The sequence below is a fragment of the Mustelus asterias genome, unplaced genomic scaffold, assembly GCF_964213995.1.
Source record: "Mustelus asterias unplaced genomic scaffold, sMusAst1.hap1.1 HAP1_SCAFFOLD_555, whole genome shotgun sequence".
Classification (NCBI taxonomy): Eukaryota; Metazoa; Chordata; class Chondrichthyes; order Carcharhiniformes; family Triakidae; genus Mustelus; species Mustelus asterias.
This window is the reverse complement of record NW_027590505.1, coordinates 58,141-79,743: the sequence shown is the minus strand read 5'-3', so window position 1 is coordinate 79,743 and position 21,603 is coordinate 58,141. Positions and strand designations below refer to the sequence as shown.

The 21,603-nt window shown below is 49.8% G+C and overlaps 1 protein-coding gene across 1 annotated transcript; it reads right to left on the bottom strand.

The window, feature by feature from the left end:
- Positions 1-7,040: 7,040 nt before the first annotated feature.
- On the bottom strand, positions 7,041-21,603 carry LOC144487028 (uncharacterized). The gene is made up of 6 exons (XM_078205072.1): positions 21,210-21,603; positions 19,803-19,874; positions 15,110-15,196; positions 12,777-12,896; positions 7,212-7,331; positions 7,041-7,045 (listed from the first exon to the last, which is right to left on the bottom strand). The coding sequence occupies exons 1-6, from the start codon at positions 21,247-21,249 to the stop codon at positions 7,041-7,043; spliced, it is 444 nt and encodes a 147-aa protein (XP_078061198.1). The 5' UTR covers positions 21,250-21,603.

Sequence of the window (21,603 nt, the reverse complement as noted above, 5' to 3'; positions counted from 1 at the left end):
TGTGCTGTACGTGCCCTGGGAGTGTTTGATGGAGACAGTATAGAGGGAGCTTTACTCTGTATCTAACCCCGTGCTGTACCTGTCCTGGGAGTGTATGATGGGGACAGTTTAGAGGGAGCTTTACTCTGTATCTAACCCGTGCTGTACCTGTCCTGAGAGTGTTTGATGGGGACAGTGTAGAGGGAGCTTTACTCTGTATCTAACCCCGTGCTGTACCTGTCCTGGGAGTGTTTGATGGGGACAGTGTAGAGGGAGCTTTACTCTGTATCTCACCCCGTGCTGTACCTGTCCTGGGAGTGTTTGATGGGGACAGTGTAGAGGGAGCTTTACTCTGTATCTAACCCCGTGCTGTACCTGTCCTGGGAGTGTTTGATGGGGGACAGTGTAGAGGGAGCTTTACTCTGTATCTAATCACGTGCTGTACCTGTCCTGGGAGTGTTTGATGGGGGACAGTGTAGAGGGAGCTTTACTCTGTATCTAACCCCGTGCTGTACCTGTCCTGGGTGTGTTTGATGGGGACAGTGTAGAGGGAGCTTTACTCTGTATCTAACCCCGTGCTGTACCTGTCCTGGGAGTGTTTGATGGGGGACAGTGTAGAGGGAGCTTTACTCTGTATCTAATCACGTGCTGTACCTGTCCTGGGAGTGTTTGATGGGGGACAGTGTAGAGGGAGCTTTACTCTGTATCTAACCCCGTGCTGTACCTGTCCTGGGAGTGTTTGATGGGGGACAGTGTAGAGGGAGCTTTACTCTGTATCTAACCCCGTGCTGTACCTGTCCTGGGAGTGTTTGATGGGGGACAGTGTAGAGGGAGCTTTACTCTGTATCTAACCCCGTGCTGTACCTGTCCTGGGTGTGTTTGATGGGGACAGTGTAGATGGAGATTTACTCTGTATCTAACCCCGTGCTGTACCTGTCCTGGGAGTGTTTGATGGGGACAGTGTATAGGGAGCTTTACTCTGTATCTAATCCCGTGCTGTACCTGTCCTGGGAGTGTTTGATGGGGGACAGTGTAGAGGGAGCTTTACTCTGTATCTAACCCCGTGCTGTACCTGTCCTGGTAGTGTTTGATGGGGACAGTGAAGAGGGAACTTTACTCTGTATCTAACCCCGTGCTGTACCTGTCCTGGGAGTGTTTGATGGGGGACAGTGCAGAGCGAGCTTTACTCTGTATCTAACCCCGTGCTGTACCTGTCCTGGGAGTGTTTGATGGGGACAGTGTAGAGGGAGCTTTACTCTCGATCTAAACCCGTGCTGTACGTGCCCTGGGAGTGTTTGATGGAGACAGTATAGAGGGAGCTTTACTCTGTATCTAACCCCGTGCTGTACCTGTCCTGGGAGTGTTTGATGGGGACAGTTTAGAGGGAGCTTTACTCTGTATCTAACCCGTGCTGTACCTGTCCTGAGAGTGTTTGATGGGGACAGTGTAGAGGGAGCTTTACTCTGTATCTAACCCCGTGCTGTACCTGTCCTGGGAGTGTTTGATGGGGACAGTGTAGAGGGAGCTTTACTCTGTATCTAACCCGTGCTGTACCTGTCCTGAGAGTGTTTGATGGGGACAGTGTAGAGGGAGCTTTACTCTGTATCTAACCCCGTGCTGTACCTGTCCTGGGAGTGTTTGATGGGGACAGTGTAGAGGGAGCTTTACTCTGTATCTAACCCCGTGCTGTACCTGTCCTGGGAGTGTTAGATGGGGGAGAGTGTAGAGGGAGCTTTACTCTGTATCTAACCCCGTGTTGTACCTGTCCTGGGAGTGTTTGATGGGGACAGTGTAGAGGGAGCTTTACTCTGTATCTAACCCCGTGCTGTACCTGTCCTGGGAGTGTTTGATGTGGGACAGTGTAGAGGGAGCTTTACTCTGTATCTAACCCCGTGCTGTACCTGTCCTGGGAGTGTTTGATGGGGGACAGTGTAGAGGGAGCTTTACTCTGTATCTAACCCCGTGCTGTACCTGTCCTGGGAGTGTTTGATGGGGGACAGTGTAGAGGGAGCTTTACTCTGTATCTAACCCCGTGCTGTACCTGTCCTGGGAGTGTTTGATGGGGGACAGTGTAGAGGGAGCTTTACTCTGTATCTAACCCCGTGCTGTATCTGTCCTGGGAGTGTTTGATGGGGGGCAGTGTAGAGGGATCTTTACTCTGTATCTAACCCCGTGCTGTACCTGTCCTGGGAGTGTTTGTTGGGGGACAGTGCAGGGGGATATTTTCTCTCTAACACATTCTGACAGGTGTTGCTGTCATTCTCACGTGTTCCTGGTCTGTATTGATGATGAGGAGGTGTGAGTTTAGGGATTCACATTCTTGCTTTGCTGTGTCCCAGTTCTCAGTGGCTATGGAGAATCTGTAGCAGCTGTGATTGTGAAGTTTCCAGCCACTCGGACAGAGAGACTCTGAGAAATAATAAAGAATTCATTCGGTGAAATACATTAAAAATTTGGAACAGGAGGAGGCCATTCAGCCCCTCTCTCTCCAGCCTGTTACACAGGAACAGGAGGAGGCCATTCAGCCCCTCTCTCTCTCCAGCCTGTTACAAAGGATCAGGAGGAGGCCATTCAGCCCCTCTCTCTCTCCAGCCTGTAACTCAGGAACTGGAGGAGGCCATTCAGCCCCTCTCTCTCTCCAGCCTGTTACACAGGAACAGGAGGAGGCCATTCAGCCCCTCTCTCTCTCCAGCCTGTTACACAGGAACAGGAGGAGGCCATTCAGCCCCTCTCTCTCCAGCCTGTTACACAGGAACAGGAGGAGGCCATTCAGCCCCTCTCTCTCCAGCCTGTTACACAGGAACAGGAGGAGGCCATTCAGCCCCTCTCTCTCCAGCCTGTTACACAGGAACAGGAGGAGGCCATTCAGCCCCTCTCTCTCTCCAGCCTGTTACACAGGAACAGGAGGAGGCCATTCAGCCCCTCTCTCTCCAGCCTGTTACAGGGGGTGTGTCCCAAGCCCTCCCGCTTCCCCCCCCCCGCACCAATCTCCGTCGCACTATCGTCCGTTGGAACAGAATTCCGGCGGTTACTGCCTGATCTCTCAACAGGAAGACAACTCCAGGCAATGGCCTGTGCTGTCCGCCATCAATCCAGTGGCAGCAGCAACAACTCCCACCCTCATCAAGCCGGCCAACTGCTGGAGCTCACGCCTGCCGACTGAGTCATCCGTGCGCACCTCATACACCATCGCCTGAGAGATTGAAGCATCTCTGTGTGCTTACCCCCACTGTGGCCGCCACCTCTACAGGAAGAGTCAATTATCCAGCATCAGTCTTCAGCCTGCCGAGCTTTGTGAAGGCTTATACCATTCGACTTTCGATACAGGAGATTGGAATGGAGTCACACAGTAAATCTTTTCACTGTGTGGCCTTCTCCCCGTGTCTCTCACCCTTCCCATTCCCTCCTCCACCAACCCAGCCCTCAGCCCCTCCATCTCCCGCTGCGCACCACCTTCTTTGGTTCTATAAACGGAGCAGGAGAGTCCACGAATAAACTAACCCTCTGAGTTCATCCTGTTTCAGGATTCCTGTGGGATGTTTAATGGATAACTGGGACATGTCAAAATCGCAAGGGCGGCACGGTGGCACAGTGGGTTAGCACTGCTGCCTCACAGCGCCAGGGACCCAGGTTCAATTCCCGGCTCGGGACACTGTCTGTGCGGAGTTTGCACGTTCTCCCTGTGTCTGCGTGGGTTTCTTCTGGGTGCTCCAGTTTCCTCCCACAGTTCAAAGATGTGTAGGTTAGGTGGATTGGCCATGCTAAATTTCCCCTTAATGTCCAAAGATGTGTAGGTTGGGTGGATTGGCCATGCTAAATTGTCCCTTAGTGTCCAAAGATGTGTAGGTTGGGTGGATTGGCCATGCTAAATTGCCACTTAGTGTCAAAGATGTGTAGGTTGGGTGGATTGGCCATGCTAAATTGCCACTTAGTGTCCAAAGATGTGTAGGTTGGGTGGATTGGCCATGCTAAATTGTCCCTTAGTGTCCAAAGATGTGCAGGTTGGGTGGATTGGCCATGCTAAATTGTCCCTTAGTGTCCAAAGATGTGTAGGTTAGGGGGATTGGCCATGCAAAATTGTCCCTTAGTGTCCAAAGATGTACAGGTTAGGGTGGATTGGCCATGCTAAATTGCCCCTTCGTGTCCAAAGATGTGCAGGTTAGGTGGATTGGCCATGCTAAATTCCCCCTTAGTGTCCAAAGATGTGCAGGTTAGGTGGATTGGCCATGCTAAATTGCCCCTTAGTGTCCAAAGATGTGCAGGTTAGGTGGATTGGCCATGCTAAATTGTCCCTTAGTGTCCAAAGATGTGCAGGTTAGGGTGGATTGGCCATGCTAAATTGCCACTTAGTGTCCAAAGATGTGTAGGTTGGGTGGATTGGCCATGCTAAATTTCCCCTTAGTGTCCAAAGATGTGTAGGTTGGGTGGATTGGCCATGCTAAATTGCCACTTAGTGTCCAAAGATGCGCAGGTTAGGTGGATTGGCCATGCTAAATTTCCCCTCAGTGTCCAAAGATGTTTAGGTTAGGTGGATTGGCCATGCTAAATTGCCCCTTCGTGTCCAAAGATGTGCAGGTTAGGTGGATTGGCCATGCTAAATTGTCCCTTAGTGTCCAAAGATGTGCAGGTTAGGTGGATTGGCCATGCTAAATTGTCCCTTAGTGTCCAAAGATGTGCAGGTTAGGGTGGATTGGCCATGCTTAATTGTCCCTTAGTGTCCAAAGATGTGCAGGTTAGGGTGGATTGGCCATGCTAAATTGCCCCTTAGTGTCCAAAGATGTGCAGGTTAGGTGGATTGGCCATGCTAAATTCCCCCTTAGTGTCCAAAGATGTGCAGGTTAGGTGGATTGGCCATGCTAAATTGCCCCTTAGTGTGCAAAGATGTGTAGGTTGGGTGGATTGGCCATGCTAAATTGCCACTTAGTGTCTAAAGATGCATAGGTTGGGTGGATTGGCCATGCTAAATTGCCACTTAGTGTTCTAAGATGTGCAGGTTAGGTGGATTGGCCATGCTAAATTTCCCCTTAGTGTCCAAAGATGTGCAGGTTAGGTGGATTGGCCATGCTAAATTGTCCCTTAGTGTCCAAAGATGTGCAGGTTAGGTGGATTGGCCATGCTAAATTTCCCCTTAGTGTCCAAAGATGTGTAGGTTGGGTGGATTGGCCATGCTAAATTGCCACTTAGTGTCCAAAGATGTGTAGGTTAGGTGGATTGGCCATGCTAAATTTCCCCTTAGTGTCCAAAGATGTGGACGTTGGGTGGATTGGCCATGCTAAATTGCCACTTAGTGTCCAAAGATGCGCAGGTTAGGTGGATTGGCCATGCTAAATTTCCCCTTAGTGTCCAAAGATGTTTAGGTTAGGTGGATTGGCCATGCTAAATTGCCGCTTAGTGTCCAAAGATGTGCAGGTTAGGTGGATTGGCCATGCTAAATTGCCACTTAGTGTCAAAGATGTGTCGGTTGGGTGGATTGGCCATGCTAAATTGTCCCTTAGTGTCCAAAGATGTGCAGGTTAGGTGGATTGGCCATGCTAAATTGCCACATTGTGTCCAAAGATGTGTAGGTTAGGTGGATTGGCCATGCTAAATTGCCACTTAGTGTCCAAAGATGTGTAGGTTGGGTGGATTGGCCATGCTAAATTGCCACTTAGTGTCCAAAGATGCGCAGGTTAGGTGGATTGGCCATGCTAAATTTCCCCTCAGTGTCCAAAGATGTTTAGGTTAGGTGGATTGGCCATGCTAAATTGCCCCTTAGTGTCCAAAGATGTGCAGGTTAGGTGGATTGGCCATGCTAAATTGTCCCTTAGTGTCCAAAGATGTGCAGGTTAGGTGGATTGGCCATGCTAAATTGTCCCTTCGTGTCCAAAGATGAGCAGGTTAGGGTGGATTGGCCATGCTAAATTGCCCCTTAGTGTCCAAAGATGTGCTGGTTAGGTGGATTGGCCATGCTAAATTGTCCCTTAGTGTCCAAAGATGTGCAGGTTAGGTGGATTGGCCATGCTAAATTGCCACTTAGTGTCCAAAGATGTGTAGGTTGGGTGGATTGGCCATGCTAAATTGCCACTTAGTGTCCAAAGATGCGCAGGTTAGGTGGATTGGCCATGCTAAATTTCCCCTCAGTGTCCAAAGATGTTTAGGTTAGGTGGATTGGCCATGCTAAATTGCCCCTTAGTGTCCAAAGATGTGCAGGTTAGGTGGATTGGCCATGCTAAATTGTCTCTTAGTGTCCAAAGATGTGCAGGTTAGGTGGATTGGCCATGCTAAATTGTCCCTTCGTGTCCAAAGATGTGCAGGTTAGGGTGGATTGGCCATGCTAAATTGCCCCTTAGTGTCCAAAGATGTGCAGGTTTGGTGGATTGGCCATGCTAAATTGTCCCTTAGTGTCCAAAGATGTGCACGTTAGGTGGATTGGCCATGCTAAATTGCCCCTTAATGTCCAAAGATGTGCAGGTTAAGTGGATTGGCCATGCTAAATTCCCCCTTAGTGTCCAAAGATGTGCAGGTTAGGTGGATTGGCCATGCTAAATTGTCCCTTAGTGTCCAAAGATGTGCAGGTTAGGTGGATTGGCCATGCTAAATTGTCCCTTAGTGTCCAAAGATGTGCAGGTTAGGTGGATTGGCCATGCTAAATTGCCCCTTAGTGTCCAAAGATGTGCAGGTTAGGTGGATTGGCCATGCTAAATTGTCCCTTCGTGTCCAAAGATGTGCAGGTTAGGTGGATTGGCCATGCTAAATTGTCCCTTAGTGTCCAAAGATGTGCAGGTTAGGGTGGATTGGCCATGCTAAATTGTCCCTTAGTGTCCAAAGATGTGCAGGTTAGGGTGGATTGGCCATGCTAAATTGTCCCTTAGTGTCCAAAGATGTGCAGGTTAGGGTGGATTGGCCATGCTAAATTGCCCCTCAGTGTGAGGGGATCAGCAGGGTAGATTTGTGGGGTTGCGGGGACAGGGCCTGTGTGGGATTGTTGTCGGTACAGATTAGATGGGCCGAATGTCCTACTTCTGCACTGTTGGGATTCTATGATTCGATGAGAGATAGATGGAAATCAAACTGGTAGCACGTTAATCTTCACGGACAAAAAACGCATTAATCATATGTATAAGGCAAATAGCTCCCATCTGTAACAGAACCGAGGGGAGATGTGGGGAGAAGGGGACATCAGGAATCCAGGAAGGGGATAAAGGGTCAGGAGGGGGGATGTGAGGAAAGGGAGGCTATTAGCTCCGACTCACCAGACATGTTTCGGAGGGTGGCGCAGAGAGAGGTTGCACTTTCCCTGCTCTGTGAAAGCATCTTGGACATTTCACGCAGGGTGTGTTGTTCCTTTCTGTAGTCCTGGGTCAACTGTAGGACTGAGAGAGACAGAGCGAGTGAGAGGAGAGAGAGTGGGGTATATCAGAGAGTAACAGTGAGGGGTGTGGGGTATATCAGAGTGTTACAGTGAGGGGTGTGGGATATATCAGAGTGTTACAGTGAGGGGTGTGGGGTATATCAGAGTGTTACAGTGAGAGGTGTGGGATATATCAGAGTGTTACAGTGAGGGGTGTGGGGTATATCAGAGTGTTACAGTGAGGGGTGTGGGATATATCAGAGTGTTACAGTGAGGGGTGTGGGATATATCAGAGTGTTACAGTGAGGGGTGTGGGATATATCAGACTGTTACAGTGAGGGGTGTGGGATATATCAGAGTGTTACAGTGAGGGGTGTGGGATATATCAGAGTGTTACAGTGAGGGGTGTGGGGTATATCAGAGTGTTACAGTGAGGGGTGTGGGGTATATCAGAGTGTTACAGTGAGGGGTGTGGGGTATATCAGAGTTTTGCAGTGAGGGGTGTGGGGTATATCAGAGTGTTACAGTGAGGGGTGTGGGATATATCAGAGTGTTACAGTGAGGGGTGTGGGGTATATCAGAGTGTTACAGTGAGGGGTGTGGGGTATATCAGAGTTTTGCAGTGAGGGGTGTGGGGTATATCAGAGTGTTACAGTGAGGGGTGTGGGATATATCAGAGTGTTACAGTGAGGGGTGTGGGATATATCAGAGTGTTACAGTGAGGGGTGTGGGATATATCAGAGTATTACAGTGAGGGGTGTGGGATATATCAGAGTGTTACAGTGATGGGTGTGAATATATCAGAGTGTTACAGTGAGGGGTGTGGGGTATATCAGAGTGTTACAGTGAGGGGTGTGGGGAATATCAGTGTGTTACAGTGAGGGGTGTGGGATATATCAGAGCGTTACAGTGAGGGGTGTGGGATATATCAGAGTGTTACAGTGAGGGGTGTGGGATATATCAGAGTGTTACAGTGAGGGGTGTGAGGTATATCAGAGTGTTACATTGAGGGGTGTGGGATATATCAGAGAGTAACAATGAGGGGTGTGGGATATATCAGAGAGTTACAGTGAGCGGTGTGGGGTATATCAGAGTGTTACAGTGAGGGGTGTGGGGTATATCAGAGTGTTACAGTGAGGGGTGTGGGGTATATCAGAGTGTTACAGTGAGGGGTGTGGGGTATATCAGAGTGTTACAGTGAGGGGTGTGGGATATATCAGAGTGTTACAGTGAGGGGTGTGGGATATATCAGAGTGTTACAGTGAGGGGTGTGGGGTATATCAGAGTTTTGCAGTGAGGGGTGTGGGGTATATCAGAGTGTTACAGTGAGGGATGTGGGATATATCAGAGTGTTACAGTGAGGGGTGTGGGATATATCAGAGTGTTACAGTGAGGGGTGTGGGATATCTCAGAGTGTTACAGTGAGGGGTGTGGGATATATCAGAGTGTTACAGTGAGGGTGTGGGATATATCAGAGCGTTACAGTGAGGGGTGTGGGATATATCAGAGTGTTACAGTGAGGGGTGTGGGATATATCAGAGTGTTACAGTGAGGGTGTCGGATATATCAGAGTGTTACAGTGAGGGGTGTGAGGTATATCAGAGTGTTACATTGAGGGGTGTGGGATATATGAGAGAGTAACAATGAGGGGTGTGGGATATATCAGAGAGTTACAGTGAGCGGTGTGGGGTATATCAGAGTGTTACAGTGAGGGGTGTGGGGTATATCAGATTGTTACAGTGAGGAGTGTGGGATATATCAGAGTGTTACAGTGGGGGGTGTGGGATATATCAGAGTGTTACAGTGAGGGGTGTGGGATGTATCAGAGTGTTACAGTGAGGGGTGTGGGATATATCAGAGTGTTACAGTGAGGGGTGTGGGATATATCAGAGTGTTACAGTGAGGGGTGTGGGATATATCAGAGTGTTACAGTGAGGGGTGTGGGGTATATCAGAGTGTTACAGTGAGGGGTGTGGGATATATCAGAGTGTTACAGTGAGGGGTGTGGGATATATCAGAGTGTTACAGTGAGGGGTGTGGGATATATCAGAGTGTTACAGTGAGGGGTGTGGGATATATCAGAGTGTTACAGTGAGGGGTGTGGGATATATCAGAGTGTTACAGTGAGGGGTGTGGGATATATCCGAGTGTTACAGTGAGGGGTGTGGGATATATCAGAGTGTCACAGTGAGGGGTGTGGGATATATCCGAGTGTTACAGTGAGGGGTGTGGGATATATCAGAGTGTTACAGAGAGGGGTGTGAGGTATATCAGAGTGTTACAGTGAGGGGTGTGGGGTATATCAGAGTGTTACAGTGAGGGGTGTGGGGTATATCAGAGTGTTACAGTGAGGGGTGTGGGGTATATCAGAGTTTTGCAGTGAGGGGTGTGGGGTATATCAGAGTGTTACAGTGAGGGGTGTGGGATATATCAGAGTGTTACAGTGAGGGGTGTGGGGTATATCAGAGTGTTACAGTGAGGGGTGTGGGGTATATCAGAGTTTTGCAGTGAGGGGTGTGGGGTATATCAGAGTGTTACAGTGAGGGGTGTGGGATATATCAGAGTGTTACAGTGAGGGGTGTGGGATATATCAGAGTGTTACAGTGAGGGGTGTGGGATATATCAGAGTGTTACAGTGAGGGGTGTAGGATATATCAGAGTGTTACAGTGAGGTGTGTGGGATATATCAGAGTATTACAGTGAGGGGTGTGGGATATATCAGAGTGTTACAGTGATGGGTGTGAATATATCAGAGTGTTACAGTGAGGGGTGTGGGGTATATCAGAGTGTTACAGTGAGGGGTGTGGGGAATATCAGTGTGTTACAGTGAGGGGTGTGGGATATATCAGAGTGTTACAGTGAGGGGTGTGGGATATATCAGAGTGTTACAGTGAGGGGTGTGGGATATATCAGAGTGTTACAGTGAGGGTGTGGGATATATCAGAGCGTTACAGTGAGGGGTGTGGGATATATCAGAGTGTTACAGTGAGGGGTGTGGGATATATCAAAGTGTTACAGTGAGGGGTGTGAGGTATATCAGAGTGTTACATTGAGCGGTGTGGGATATATCAGAGAGTAACAATGAGGGGTGTGGGATATATCAGAGAGTTACAGTGAGCGGTGTGGGGTATATCAGAGTGTTACATTGAGGGGTGTGGGATATATCAGAGAGTAACAATGAGGGGTGTGGGATATATCAGAGAGTTACAGTGAGCGGTGTGGGGTATATCAGAGTGTTACAGTGAGGGGTGTGGGGTATATCAGAGTGTTACAGTGAGGGGTGTGGGGTATATCAGAGTGTTACAGTGAGGGGTGTGGGATATATCAGAGTGTTACAGTGAGGGGTGTGGGATATATCAGAGTGTTACAGTGAGGGGTGTGGCGTATATCAGAGTTTTGCAGTGAGGGGTGTGGGGTATATCAGAGTGTTACAGTGAGGGATGTGGGATATATCAGAGTGTTACAGTGAGGGGTGTGGGATATATCAGAGTGTTACAGTGAGGGGTGTGGGATATCTCAGAGTGTTACAGTGAGGGGTGTGGGATATATCAGAGTGTTACAGTGAGGGTGTGGGATATATCAGAGCGTTACAGTGAGGGGTGTGGGATATATCAGAGTGTTACAGTGAGGGGTGTGGGATATATCAGAGTGTTACAGTGAGGGTGTCGGATATATCAGAGCGTTACAGTGAGGGGTGTGGGATATATCAGAGTGTTACAGTGAGGGGTGTGGGATATATCAGAGTGTTACAGTGAGGGTGTCGGATATATCAGAGTGTTACAGTGAGGGGTGTGAGGTATATCAGAGTGTTACATTGAGGGGTGTGGGATATATGAGAGAGTAACAATGAGGGGTGTGGGATATATCAGAGAGTTACAGTGAGCGGTGTGGGGTATATCAGAGTGTTACAGTGAGGGGTGTGGGGTATATCAGATTGTTACAGTGAGGAGTGTGGGATATATCAGAGTGTTACAGTGAGGGGTGTGGGATATATCAGAGTGTTACAGTGAGGGGTGTGGGATGTATCAGAGTGTTACAGTGAGGGGTGTGGGATATATCAGAGTGTTACAGTGAGGGGTGTGGGATATATCAGAGTGTTACAGTGAGGGGTGTGGGATATATCAGAGTGTTACAGTGAGGGGTGTGGGGTATATCAGAGTGTTACAGTGAGGGGTGTGGGATATATCAGAGTGTTACAGTGAGGGGTGTGGGATATATCAGAGTGTTACAGTGAGGGGTGTGGGATATATCAGAGTGTTACAGTGAGGGGTGTGGGATATATCAGAGTGTTACAGTGAGGGGTGTGGGGTATATCAGAGTGTTACAGTGAGGGGTGTGGGATGTATCAGAGTGTTACAGTGAGGGGTGTGGGATATATCAGAGTGTTACAGTGAGGGGAGTGGGATATATCAGAGTGTTACAGTGAGGGGTGTGGGATATATCAGAGTGTTACAGTGAGGGGAGTGGGATATATCAGAGTGTTACAGTGAGGGGTGTGGGATGTATCAGAGTGTTACAGTGAGGGGTGTGGGATGTATCAGAGTGTTACAGTGAGGGGTGTGGGATATATCAGAGTGTTACAGTGAGGGGTGTGGGATATATCAGAGTGTTACAGTGAGTGGTGTGGGTTACATCAGAGTGTTACAGTGAGGGGTGTGGGGTATATCAGAGTGTTACAGTGAGGGGTGTGGGATATATCAGAGTGTTACAGTGAGGGGTGTGGGATGTATCAGAGTGTTACAGTGAGGGGTGTGGGGTATATCAGAATGTTACAGTGAGGGGTGTGGGATGTATCAGAGTGTTACAGTGAGGGGTGTGAGATATATCAGAGTGTTACAGTGAGGGGTGTGGGGTATATCAGATTGTTACAGTGAGGAGTGTGGGATATATCAGAGTGTTACAGTGAGGGGTGTGGGATGTATCAGAGTGTTACAGTGAGGGGTGTGGGATATATCAGAGTGTTACAGTGAGGGGTGTGGGATATATCAGAGTGTTACAGTGAGGGGTGTGGGATATATCAGAGTGTTACAGTGAGGGGTGTGGGATATATCAGAGTGTTACAGTGAGGGGTGTGGGATATATCAGAGTGTTACAGTGAGGGGTGTGGGATATATCAGAGTGTTACAGTGAGGGGTGTGGGATCTATCAGAGTGTTACAGTGAGGGGTGTGGGATATATCAGAGTGTTACAGTGAGGGGTGTGGGATATATCAGAGTGTTACAGTGAGGGGTGTGGGATATATCAGAGTGTTACAGTGAGGGGTGTGGGATATATCAGAGTGTTACAGTGAGGGGTGTGGGATATATCAGAGTGTTACAGTGAGGGGTGTGGGATATATCAGAGTGTTACAGTGAGGGGTGTGGGACATATCAGAGTGTTACAGTGAGGGGTGTGGGACATATCAGAGTGTTACAGTGAGGGGTGTGGGATATATCAGAGTGTTCCAGGATATTATTTATCAATGTACCATATATGGTTAATCCGATGATTATTGCGAAAAGCGATAATATGATGAGGAGTGCGACCAGTCCGAGACATCTGGATTTTTTTGAGTTGGTTCCTCCAGCTGTTTCCTGTTGTCCTTGATCTGGAACAGAGAAGTTGAGAAGGTCGGGAACCTTGTGTAACGTTACGGGACTGGCGATGGTGACATCTTCCCATCGCCCAGAGAGATAAACAACACACCTCACCCGATTGTCGGGACAGGAGGAGGTTACAGAGATAGGGACGGGTATAGGGACAGGAGGAGGTTACAGAGTTAGGGAGAGGTGTAGGGGATGGAGGGGGTTACAGAGATGGGGAGGGGTGTAGGGGCTGGAGGAGGTTACAGAGATAGGGAGGGGTGTAGGGGACTGGAGGAGGTTACAGAGATAGGGAGTGGTGTAGGGGCTGGAGGAGGTTACAGAGATCGGGAGGGGTGTAGGGGCTGGAGGAGGTTACAGAGATAGGGAGGGGTGTAGGGGCTGGAGGAGTTTACAGAGATAGGGAGGGGGTGTAGGGGGCTGGAGGAGGTTACAGAGTTAGGGAGGGGTGTAGGGGCTGGAGGAGGTTACAGAGATAGGGAGGGGTGTAGGGGCTGGAGGAGGTTACAGAGATAGGGAGGGGTGTAGGGGCTGGAGGAGGTTACAGAGATAGGGAGGGCTGTCGGGGGCTGGAGGAGTTTACAGAGATAGGGAGGGGGTGTAGGGGGCTGGAGGAGGTTACAGAGATAGGGAGGGGGTGTAGGGGCTGGAGAAGGTTACAGAGATAGTGAGGGGGTGTAGGGGCTGGAGGAGGTTACAGAGATAGGGAGTGGTGTAGGGGCTGGAGGAGGTTACAGAGTTAGGGAGGGGTGTCGGGGGCTGGAGGAGTTTACAGAGATAGGGAGGGGGTGTAGGGGGCTGGAGGAGGTTACAGAGATAGGGAGGGGGTGTAGGGGCTGGAGAATTTTACAGAGATAGTGAGGGGGTGTAGGGGCTGGAGGAGGTTACAGAGATAGGAAGTGGTGTAGGGGCTGGAGGAGGTTACAGAGTTAGGGAGGGGTGTAGGGGCTGGGGGAGGTTACAGAGATAGGGAGTGGTGTAGGGGCTGGAGGAGGTTATAGAGATAGGGAGGGGTGTAGGGGCTGGAGGAGTTTACATAGATAGGGAGTGGTGTAGGGGCTGGAGGAGGTTACAGAGATAGGGAGGGGGTGTAGGGGCTGGAGGAGGTTACAGAGATAGGGAGGGGTGTAGGGGCTGGAGGAGTTTACATAGATAGGGAGTGGTGTAGGGGCTGGAGGAGGTTACAGAGATAGGGAGGGGTGTAGGGGGCTGGAGGAGCTTGCAGAGATAGGGAGGGATGTAGTGGGCTGGAGAAGGTTACAGAGATAGGAAGGGGGTGTAGGGGCTGGAGAAGGTTACAGAGATAGGGAGGGGGTGTAGGGGCTGGAGGAGGTTACAGAGATAGGGAGCGGGTGTAGGCGGCTGGAGGAGGTTACAGAGATAGGGAGGGATGTAGGGGGCCGGAGAACGTTACAGAGATTGGGAGGGGGTGCAGGGACTGCAGGAGGTTACAGCGATAGGTCGGGGTGTCTGAGGCTGGAGGAGGTTACAGAGATCGGGACGGGGTGTAGGGTCTGGAAGAGGTTACAGAGTTAGGGACGGGGTGTGGGGACTGGAGGAGTTTACAGAGATCGGGACGGGGTGTAGGGTCTGGAAGAGGTTACAGAGTTCGGGACGGGGTGTGGGGACTGGAGGAGTTTACAGAGATCGGGACGGGGTGTAGGGTCTGGAAGAGGTTACAGAGTTAGGGACGGGGTGTAGGGACTGGAGGAGTTTCCAGAGATAAGGAGATTATCAATGAGATATTGTCCAATCTTATGAATTTCGGAAGTTTAAAGTTTATCCATCAGTGCCACAAGTAGGCTGACATTAACACTGCAATGAAGTTGCTGTGAGAATCCCCCAGTCGCCCACACTCCGGCGCCTGTTCGGGTAACACAGAGGGAGAATTTAGCACGGCCCAATGCACCCGAACCAGCACGTCTTTCGGACTGTTGGAGGAAACCGGAGCACCCGGAGGAAACCCACGCAGACACGGGGAGAATGTGCAGACTCCGCACAGACAGTGACCCGAGCCGGGAATCGAAGCCGGGTCCCTGGAGCTGTGAGGCAGCAGTGCTCACCCACTGTGCCACCCTGCTGCCCGTGCCAGGTTTTGGGGGGATGTGGGTTATCTCTCTGTCACCCTCAGCACAGGTGTCAGAGTGAATCCCCCCTTCCCCACCCCCCCCCGGAACGCCCTGAACCACCGTGACCTCTGACCCCAAGTGTGACTGACCTTTGCCCGGGGTGGCCTCTGACCCTGGGTTCCGTTGGGCGCTCTGCGATCTGACTGCGATTTGAGCGTAAGTTGTCTCCGGTTCGGCTGCGAGAGACGGAGGGAGAGAGAGCGTGAGACGGTGCGAGGGACGCGAAAGGTCTCCGGGAAGTACGTGTGACGGAGCGTGACCCAGAGGACAACAACACAGCCTCGACGCACACACACCCCCCTGAGCATCAGCCCCACACACACACACACACTGAGACGTAACCGCAACGTAACCCGGTGCATCGTAAACCCTTCCTTCCCCAGCAACGCACACTTAGCACGGAACTGCCTCTTAGTAAAGACCTAACTCTCCCCGACACCCAGTCTAACAGATAACAAGTAGATCTGGAGACTGAGCTGTAACCAGCATGGATTCATGAGGGGAAAGTCGTGCTTGACGAACATGTTGGATTTTTATGAAGATGTGACTAGGGCGGTTGATGGAGGAGAACCGGTGGATGCGGTGTTTTTGGATTTCCAAAAGGCGTTTGATAAGGTGCCCCATAAAAGGCTGCTGAAGAAGATTAGGGCACACGGAGTTGGGGGTAGGGTGTTAGCGTGGATTGGGGATTGGCTATCCGACAGGAAGCAGAGAGTCGGAATAAATGGGTGTTTTTCCGGTTGGAGGAAGGTAACTAGTGGCGTGCCGGAGGGATCGGTACTCGGGCCGCAACTGTTTACCATTTATATAGATGATCTGGAGGAGGGGACGGAGTGTAGGGTAACGAAGTTTGCAGACGACACAAAGATAAGTGGAAAAGTGAATCGTGTGGAGGACGGAGAAGATCTGCAGAGAGATTTGGTCAGGCTGAGTGAGTGGGCGAGGATATGGCAAATGGAGTATAACGTTGATAAATGCGAGGTGATACACTTTGGAGGAAATAATAACAAATGGGATTACTATCTCAATGGAAACAAATTAAAACATGCTACCGTGCAAAGGGACCTGGGGGGTCCTTGTGCATGAGACGCAAAAGCCCAGTCTGCAGGTACAACAGGTGATCAAGAAGGCAAATGGGATGTTGGCCTATATCGCGAGGGGGATAGAATATAAAAGCAGGGATGTCTTGATGCACCTGTACAGGGCATTGGTGAGGCCGCAGCTGGAATACTGTGTGCAGTATTGGTCCCCTTATTTGCGGAAGGATATATTGGCCTTGGAGGGAGTGCAGAGAAGGTTCACCAGGTTGATACCGGAGATGAGGGGTTTGGATTATGAGGAGAGGCTGAGGAGATTGGGTTTGTACTCGTTGGAGTTTAGAAGGATGAGGGGGGATCTTATGGAGACTTATAAGATAATGCGGGGGCTGGATAGGGTGGAGGCGGAGAGATTCTTTCCACTTAGTAAGGAAGTTAAAACTAGAGGACACAGCCTCAAAATAAAGGGGGGGTCGGTTTAGGACAGAGTTGAGGAGGAACTTCTTCTCCCAGAGGGTGGTGAATCTCTGGAATTCTCTGCCAACTGAAGTGGTGGAGGCTACCTCGCTGAATATGTTTAAAGCGCGGATGGATGGATTCCTGATCGGTAAGGGAATTAAGGGTTATGGGGATCAGGCGGGTAAGTGGTACTGATCCACGTCAGATCAGCCATGATCTTATTGAATGGCGGGGCAGGCTCGAGGGGCCAGATGGCCTACTCCTGCTCCTATTTCTTATGTTCTTATGTCGCTACGATGCAAATTTGAGGAGAGTAATTTTAAATTGGTGTGTTTAATATTGTAAAACAGTCAGGGGACGGGGGAGCATTGCAATGTCATAGAGTCATAGAGGTTTACAGCATGGAGACAGGCCCTTTGGCCCAACTTCTCCATGCCGTCCCTTTTTTTTAAACCCCCCAGCTAGTCCCAGTTGCCCGCATTTGACCCATATCCCTCTCTACCCATCTGACCCGTGTAAATGTCTAAACGCTTTTTAAAAAACAAAATTCTACCCACCTCTACTACTACCTCTGGCAGCTTGTTCCAGACACTCACCACCCTCTGTGTAAAAAAATTGCCCCTCTGGACCCTTTTGTATCTCTCCCCTCTCACCTTAAACCTATGCCCTCTAGTTTGAGACTCCCCTACCTTTGGGAAAAGATATTGACGATCTAGCTGATCTCTGCCCCTCATTATTTTATAGACCTCTATAAGATCACCCCTCAGCCTCCTACGCTCCAGAGAAAAAAGTCCCAGTCTATTCAGCCTCTCCTTATAACCCAAACCATCCAAAAGATGTGCGGGTTAGGTTGATTGGCCATGCTAAAAATTGCCCCTTAGTGTCCTGGGATGCGTAGATTAGAGGGATTAGTGGGTAAAATATGTAGGGATATGGGGGTAGGGCCTGGGTGGGATTGTGGTCGGTGCAGACTCGATGGGCCGAATGGCCTCTTTCTGTACTGTAGGGTTTCTATGATTTCTATGAAGTCCCGGTCGCATCCTCGTAAAATTTGCTGCACGCCTTCTAGTTTAATAATATCCTTTCGATAATAGGGTGACCAGAATTGCACACAGTATTCCAAGTGTGGCCTTACCAATGTCTTGTACAACTTCAACAAGACGTCCCAACTCCAGTATTCAATGTTCTGACCGATGAAACCAAGCGTGCCGAATGCCTTCTTCACCACTCTGTCCACCTGTGACTCCACTTTCAAGGAGCTATGAACCTGTATCCCTCGATCACTTTGTTCTATAACTCTCCCCAACGCCCAACCATTAACTGAGTAAGTCCTGCCCTGGTTCGATCGACCAAAATGCATCACCTCACATTTATCGAAATTAAACTCCATCTGCCATTCGTCAGCCCACTGGCCCAATTGATCAAGATCCCATTACAATCCGAGATAACCTTCTTCACTGTCCACTATGCTACCACTCTTGGTGTCATCTGCTAATTTACTAACCATGCCTATTGAAACCTACTAAATGTCCCTTTAAAAGGTGGTTCTTTTTTAATGCTGAGAGATTGAAATAAATGCAAGTACACAGAGAGCCCAAACTGAAACATTCGTATCGAAGGCCAAGCAGCAGTGTTACCAAGACAACAAAGAACAAAGAACAGTACAGCACAGGAAACAGGCCCTTCGGCCCTCCAAGCCTGTGCCGCTCCTTGGTCCAACTAGACCAATCGTTTGTATCCCTCCATTCCCAGGCTGCTCATGTGACTATCCAGGTAAGTCTTAAACGATGTCAGCGTGCCTGCCTCCACCACCCTACTTGGCAGCGCATTCCAGGCCCCCACCACCCTCTGTGTAAAAAACATCTCTCTAATATCTGAGTTATACCTCGCCCCTCTCACCTTGAGCCCATGACCCCTCGTGATCGTCACCTCCGACCTGGGAAAAAGCTTCCCACTGTTCACCCTATCTATACCCTTCATAATCTTGTACACCTCTATTAGATCTCCCCTCATTCTCCGTCTTTCCAAGGAGAACAACCCCAGTCTACCCAATCTTTCCTCATAGCTAAGACCCTCCATACCAGGCAACATCCTGGTAAACCTTCTCTGCACTCTCTCTAACACCTCCACGTCCTTCTGGTAGTGCGGCGACCAGAACTGGACGCAGTACTCCAAATGTGGCCTAACCAGCGTTCTATACAGCTGCATCATCAGACTCCAGCTTTTATACTCTATACCCCGTCCTATAAAGGCAAGCATACCATATGCCTTCTTCACCACCTTCTCCACCTGTGTTGCCACCTTCAAGGATTCGTGGACTTGCACACCTCGGTCCCTCTGTGTTTCTATACTCCTGATGACTCTGCCATTTATTGTATAGCTCCTCCCGACATTATTTCTTCCAAAATGCATCACTTCGCATTTATCCGGATGAAACTCCATCTGCCACCTCTCCGCCCAATTTTCCAGCCTATCTATATCCTGCTGTATTGCCCGACAATGCTCTTCGCTCTCCGCAAGTCCAGCCATCTTCGTGTCATCCGCAAACTTGCTGATTACACCAGTTACACCTTCTTCCAAATCATTTATATATATCACAAATAGCAGAGGTCCCAGTACAGAGCCCTGCGGAACACCACTGGTCACAGACCTCCAGCCGGAAAAAGACCCTTCGACCACTACCCTCTGTCTCCTATGGCCAAGCCAGTTCTCCACCCATCTAGCCACTTCTCCTTGTATCCCATGAGCCTTAACCTTCTGAACCAACCTGCCATGTGGGACTTTGTCAAATGCCTTACTGAAACAGGCTTTTGAATTCGGCCAATCTGTTTGAATCAGGCACTTCGACACCAAGAACCTTTTAAATTTAAATCGGATGGTTTTGACCACCAATAGGACCAATGCGATTGTGGGAAATATTGATGTGTCAACAGGGGTTTAAGAGAAGGGGGACAGTGGGACAAAAAGGAGAAAGCAACTGCCACCTCCCCGCAGCTCACAACTCTTATCTCAAAGCATCATCTGGACAGCAAAGGGGCCAAAGAAGAACTTCCAGGCAGAAGAATCAACATGGAAGGCCCGGAATATTCCGGAAGGATACAAAACCTGGTTGTAATTTAGAGAGTGACTGAATTTGATTTTTTTGTTAATGAGTGGGAATTGTATTTATTGGAACTGGACAGGGAAATGTAAGTATCAGGATAGAACCTATAGCATCACAGACAACGCAATTGAGATGTGACTGATGTGTAACAGGTGTGAGACACACACGATGTCCGTAACTGACCTCTTGTGCGGATCGTGGAGTTCTGAGAGGCTGCAGCAAAATTCAGCTCCGAATACGTCAACTCAGAATCATCTAGAACAATTCAACAGGAACCAAATATGTGAGTGTTAGATACAGAGTAAATTCCCTCCACACTGCCCCCCATCAAACACTCCCAGGAAAGGTGCAGCACGGGGTTCGATACAGAGTAAAGCTCCCTCTACACTGTCCCCCCATCAAACACTCCCAGGACAGGTACAGCACGGGGTTAGACACAGAGTAAAGCTCCCTCTCCACTGTCCCCATCAAACACTCCCAGGACAGGTACAGCACGGGGTTAGATACAGAGTAAAGCTCCCTCGACACTGTCCCCCATCAAACACTCCCAGGACAGGTACAGCATGGGGTTAGATACAGAGTAAAGCTCCCTCTACACTGTCCCCCCATCAAACACTCCCAGGACAGGTACAGCACGGGGTTAGATACAGAGTAAATTCCCTCCACACTGCCCCCCATCAAACACTCCCAGGAAAGGTGCAGCACGGGGTTAGATACAGAGTAAAGCTCCCTCTACACTGTCCCCCATCAAACATTCGCAGGACAGATACAGCACGGGGTTAGATACAGAGTAAAGCTCCCTCTACACTGTCCCCCATCAAACACTCCCAGGACAGGTACAGCACGGGGTTAGATACAGAGAAAAGCTCCCTCTACACTGTCCCCATCAAACACTCCCAGGACAGGTACAGCACGGGGTTAGATACAGAGTAAAGCTCCCTCTACACTGTCGCCCATCAAACACTCCCAGGACAGGTACAGCACGGGGTTAGATACAGAGTAAAGCTCCCTCTACACTGTCCCCCATCAAACACTCCCAGGACAGGGTACAGCACGGGGTTAGATACAGAGTAAAGCTCCCTCTGCACTGTCCCCCATCAAACACTCCCAGGACAGGTACAGCACGGGGTTAGATACAGAGTAAAGCTCCCTCTACATTGTCCCCATCAAACACTCCCAGGACAGGTACAGCACGGGGTTAGATACAGAGTAAAGCTCCCTCTGCACTGTCCTCCATCAAACACTCCCAGGACAGGTACAGCACGGGGTTAGATACAGAGTAAAGCTCCCTCTACACTGTCCCCCATCAAACACTCCCAGGACAGGTACAGCACGGGGTTAGATACAGAGTAAAGCTCCCTCTGCACTGTCCCCCATCAAACACTCCCAGGACAGGTACAGCACGGGGTTAGATACAGAGTAAAGCTCCCTCTACACTGTCCCCCATCAAACACTCCCAGGATAGGTACAGCTTCTCTCTCTCTTTCTGTCTCTCTCTCTCCCTCTCTGTCTCTCTGTCTCTCTATCTCTCTCTGTCTCTGTCTCTCTCCCTGTCTCTGTCTCTCTCTCTCTATTAAAAGTTTCTCTTACCTGCACTGGGTGCTGTTTTGTTGTTTTTGTTGTTTCTCATGTTGATGAAGTTACTTTTCCGCTCCCTGGTTTGTGTCCAATGGTCTATCTCTCTCTGCCTCTCTTTGTCTCTCTCTCTCTCTCTCTCTGTCCCTCTCTCTCTGTGTCTCTGTCTCTGTCTCTCTGGCTCTCTCTCTGTCTCTCTCTCTCTCTGTCTCTCTATCTCTGTCTCACTCTCTCTCTCTGTCTCTCTCTGTCTGTCTCTCTCTCTCTCTGTCTCACTCTCTCTGTCTCTCTCCCTCTCTCTCTGTCTCTCTCTCTCTCTGTCTCTCTCTCTGTCTCTCTCTCTCTCTCTCTGTCCCTCTCTCTCTCTCTCTCTCTGTCTCTCTCTCTCTCTCTCTCTCTGTCTCTCTCT

Bases quoted from the DNA above. Each gene is read 5' to 3' on its own strand.
- LOC144487028 (XM_078205072.1), bottom strand. From the start codon at position 21,249: ATGAGAAACAACAAAAACAACAAAACAGCACCCAGTGCAG. The intron at 19,875-21,209 runs GTAAGAGAAACT...GAATTGTTCTAG, and splicing joins CAAAACAGCACCCAGTGCAG to ATGATTCTGAGTTGACGTAT. The intron at 7,332-12,776 runs GTACATTGATAA...TGTCTCTCTCAG, and splicing joins CATCGGATTAACCATATATG to TCCTACAGTTGACCCAGGAC.